The sequence below is a fragment of the Sinocyclocheilus rhinocerous genome, unplaced genomic scaffold, assembly GCF_001515625.1.
Source record: "Sinocyclocheilus rhinocerous isolate Xijiao unplaced genomic scaffold, SAMN03320098_v1.1 scaffold5487, whole genome shotgun sequence".
NCBI classification, from domain to species: domain Eukaryota; kingdom Metazoa; phylum Chordata; class Actinopteri; order Cypriniformes; family Cyprinidae; genus Sinocyclocheilus; species Sinocyclocheilus rhinocerous.
The window spans coordinates 11,279-15,398 of NW_015633463.1; the positions used below are offsets into that span (position 1 = coordinate 11,279).

The window sequence follows — 4,120 nt, forward strand, 5'->3', positions numbered from 1 at the left end:
GTCCTCTTTTGGAAGGCCAAACAAAGTAGTTTCGCTTTCACAACGAAACACACAGCGCCTTCACGTCATGGCGGCGGCGGCAGCAACAATACAACAGCGAGAATAAAAAATTATTTCTTTGCCTGAACATTTGGGCGGTGTTATGCAAATCTTCTCACATCGTGACGTAGACATGTGGGGGCGTGTTAGAATGAGCCGTTTTAGGTAGGTGTGGTTGACTCTTAACTTTTATAAAGAATATCTCTTTGGATTTGGGACTTTAGTCTTTGCAACTTTACAGATCTTCTTTATGCACCAAGAGCTTGTAACACTTCAAAGAGAAAGGAAAAATTTAAATCACATCATATGACCCCTTTAAATATTTTTTTTTGTCAAATTCTCTCAAGTTTATATGATCTCCACATTAATGCCATACAGGAAGAGTATAGAGCATATTAACTAGGGATGCACCACTTTTTCCAGAATGAGTCCGATACTGATACTTTTATTTTTGGTACTTGCCAATACGGATACCTGTATTTTCATTGCATTTGTAATTTAAAAAAAAGGAAAAAAAAGAAGAATCATGTTAGCTGCCGTATATATGTATTTGTATGTATGTATGTAGGCCTATGTATGCATGTATGTATATATATATATATATATATATATATATATATGTGAAGTGCGCTGTGTCATTTACATTTCACCAGGTTAAAATAATATCTCAAGCTTTATGCTTGATTTATTTGTAACACATTAACCTCAAAACCTTTTCAGCTTTCTCTTTCTGCAAATTGTATGGTGTAGCGATATGATGACAGCACCCAAAATACTATCAAACACTCCAACGCAGCTCCATTCTTCGCGGAAGATGGATAAAAAGGCGCACAGCAAACAAAAACCTCGAAAAATGATATGCGACCCGCCAAATGCTGGCCGAATCACAGAGATGCTGATTCGCACGGGACTAATATTATCACAGGACCTCGGTGTTCGGCGAAATATGGTAGGTCATTTGCGGGGGCATTTTTACTTTACAAGTTACAGACATGGCCGATTCGCACGGGATTAAGATCACAGACAACCTCCGCAATTATGCGAATAGGGCTTAAGACTAAAACTAAAAATGGGAAAAGAAATGGCTCAGTAATGTAGCTTTCGCTAGAGGAGAGATAAACGCTAAACAAAACTAGAGACTAAACAGAAACACGGAATGGCTCGGTAAAGCAGCTAACACTTGGGGAGTGCTAAACGCAGAACAATACTCGGCGATCGGCGCAGGAACTGAGTGGGGGTTATGTAGTGTGTGTGATTGGTCTCAGGTGAGAGTGTGATTAGTGAAATGGTGCATGGGAAATGTAGTCCGTGGTGACGTGCAACAGTCCTTTATCTAGTTTATGCTTTATGATTCTCCTTTATGATTAGTCCTAATCTAGTTGTCTAATGTACCTGTCATTGTATATTATGAATATTGTTGGCTCTTTGGCGAATTGCTTTTGTAAGTCGCTGAGCACAAAATGAAGCTTCTGCCATGGCCATCCCAGTTCCCTGATCTGAACCCAATAATGAGATTTCCCCCCACTTTCCATTGCTTTACTTCAGTGATAGGTAAATATTTTATTTATTTACTTATTTTTTTTTAAAGATCAGTTCAAAGGTTAAACGATGCAGATTTATTTTCACAGCCACCTTTGCTCATATTTACCAAGGGTGCCAATATTAGTGGAGGGCACTGTATATGCAATACAGTGATAACTTTGTTACTTTTTAAGATTCTTCTAAACTTGTGTTTCACAGAAAAATAACAGCATACAGGTTTTAAACAACATGAGGGTGAGTAAATAATGAAAATATTTTCAAGTCTCCTGAACTCTGAAAGAACAACATTTGAGCAATCAAACGCTTTTGGATGAGTGCATGAAACACAAGATCTGTGAGAATCAGAATGAGATTTATCGCATACAATTATGCTTATACACATAAAGAATTCGTATTAGTGGCAGAAGCTTTCAGTGCATAGACAAAAATAAGACACAGATGATTAAATAAAGACAAGTGAAGAAAAATACTCAATAGATGCATGTTCAAATATGTGACCCTGGACCACAAAACCAGTCTTAAGTGTCAATTGTCAGTTTTCGAGATTTGAGAAAAATAGATAATTTTGACCCATACAATGTATTTTTGGCTATTGCTACAAACACACCCGTGCAACTTAAGACTGGTTTTGTGCTCCAGGGTCACATATGTTATATATAATTATGCTGGGGAATGTGATTAAGAAATAAGATCTGATATGTTTGTATGAGTGTGAATGTAGCACATACATTCACATTCTCACACACACACACACACACACACACACACACACACTGTGCTTCCTGCTCACCATCGTCACTCAGAGGAGGGACTTGCCTTTTATGGTCTATTTGCACAATACCTCATTTCCTCGGCAGCTGCCATTACACACACACACAGAGGACTGAAGTGCGTCTGCTCAGAGCCCCAGAGGAAGAGGGAAGCAGTGAGCAGCTGGAGTTTCTCTACGGCTCCTACAGCTCACCAATGGCTCAGTCGGCGGGCAGCACGGACTCAAATCTGGCCAGCAAGCGGCTCCACTCGAGGTAGGAGCTGAAGGCGGGGGGGATGGGGGTCTGATCTGCTGCAGACAGAGAGAAAGAGCTGCTTTTAATGGGGGGAGGTGGAATAAAACCAGTATAGGGAGGAGAGGGTCTGCCGGCGTGCGTCTGCGCAAGGAAGGGCCTGCCTTCAGCTTGTAGACGTGGGCATGATTCTCCTGAAGACAGTGTTGTCAGATTGGCAGCAAGTGCACAGATTGGCACCGTTTGGGCTCGTTGTGTGTTTTTACACCTTCACAGACCACAAGACAGATTAGACATGCCAGGAGAGCGATATTCAACTCACACAGGCAGTTTCTCTCTGTTGACAGAGACATTTGCATGTTTAGCAGTAGTGTTTGCACCTCTGCCCTGGTCTTTGCATATGTGTCGGACAGTTACGCCGCTCTGCCAGATCTCACTGCTGCTTCTTCTTGCCTTCTGAAAGTCAGGAAAATGTGTGTGTGTTTTTTTCCCCCAATCGACATTCTTGAACAACTGATTTGAACTGATTTTTGATAATGCACTGAAATTATGCATACTTTCATCATTCCTGTGAATGTTTAGGGGAATTTTATAATGTATGAGATTAGAATGTAGAACATTTACCTGTTTCTATACAGTCAGCCATGAGCAAAATTTCTGACGCATGAGGAATATGTTACGGTTGACAGTGATGGTGTAATTGTTGACATGCAGCACATCTCATTTGAGCTGTATGTTGTGGTAACAGCATTGTGTCATCATAAGCAATAAGAAACACTAATACCTTCCAAGACATGAAGACAGCGCTGTGAATAACAGTTCAGAGTGATGGTAAATGTGTGTACGTCACAGCTCTTAGTGACCATAGAAATCTCTCTCCGCTCAGTGTGTGTGATGTCAGAGCAGTGAGTCATCGGCCTCCACTGACTCAAGTTTGCTGTCTGAGCTTCATTCATTACAGATGTCTGTCAGGATCACAGAAAATAGTCTCGGCAACATGCACATAATCCAAAATTCATAATTTGAGATTTAGTCATTTTGTACTGACCTTCAACACTCAAACCTTTTGAATGCATCACTGCTGACACAAAGCTTGTTTGATACGACTAGAACTGGCAGAATGACTGGCAATTATGGTACTTGTACCCCATACAGGGCCGTAGCCAGGGTTTTAAAATTACCGAGGTCCCAAATCCCGCCCCCACTACCAAATGGTCAACTGCTATTTATATGTTTTATGAATCATTTTATTAAAGGGGTCATATGATGCGATTTCAATTTTTCCTTTCTCTTTGGAGTGTTACAAGCTCTTGGTGCATAAAGAAGATCTGTAAAGTTGCAAAGACTAAAGTCTCAAATCCAAAGAGATATTCTTTATAAAAGATAAGAGTCAGCCACGCCTACCTAAAACGGCTCGTTCTAACACACCCCACATACCTACGTCACTATCTGGGAAGAGTTGCATAACGCCGCCCAAATAGTGACGTAGGTATGTGGGGGCGTGTTAGAACGAGCCGTTTTAGGTAGGTGTGGCT

The 4,120-nt window shown here is 40.8% G+C and overlaps 1 protein-coding gene across 1 annotated transcript in view; it reads left to right on the plus strand.

Moving 5' to 3' along the window:
- The first annotated feature begins 2,455 nt into the window (after positions 1–2,455).
- The window catches only part of LOC107744057 (G-protein-signaling modulator 1-like), a 32,802-nt gene continuing 31,137 nt past the window's right edge, over positions 2,456–4,120 (plus strand). Inside the window, exon 1 of the mRNA XM_016557528.1 lies at positions 2,456–2,606. Coding sequence (XP_016413014.1) covers positions 2,548–2,606 — 59 coding nt within the window. The 5' untranslated portion in view covers positions 2,456–2,547. The remainder of the gene's footprint in view (positions 2,607–4,120) is intronic.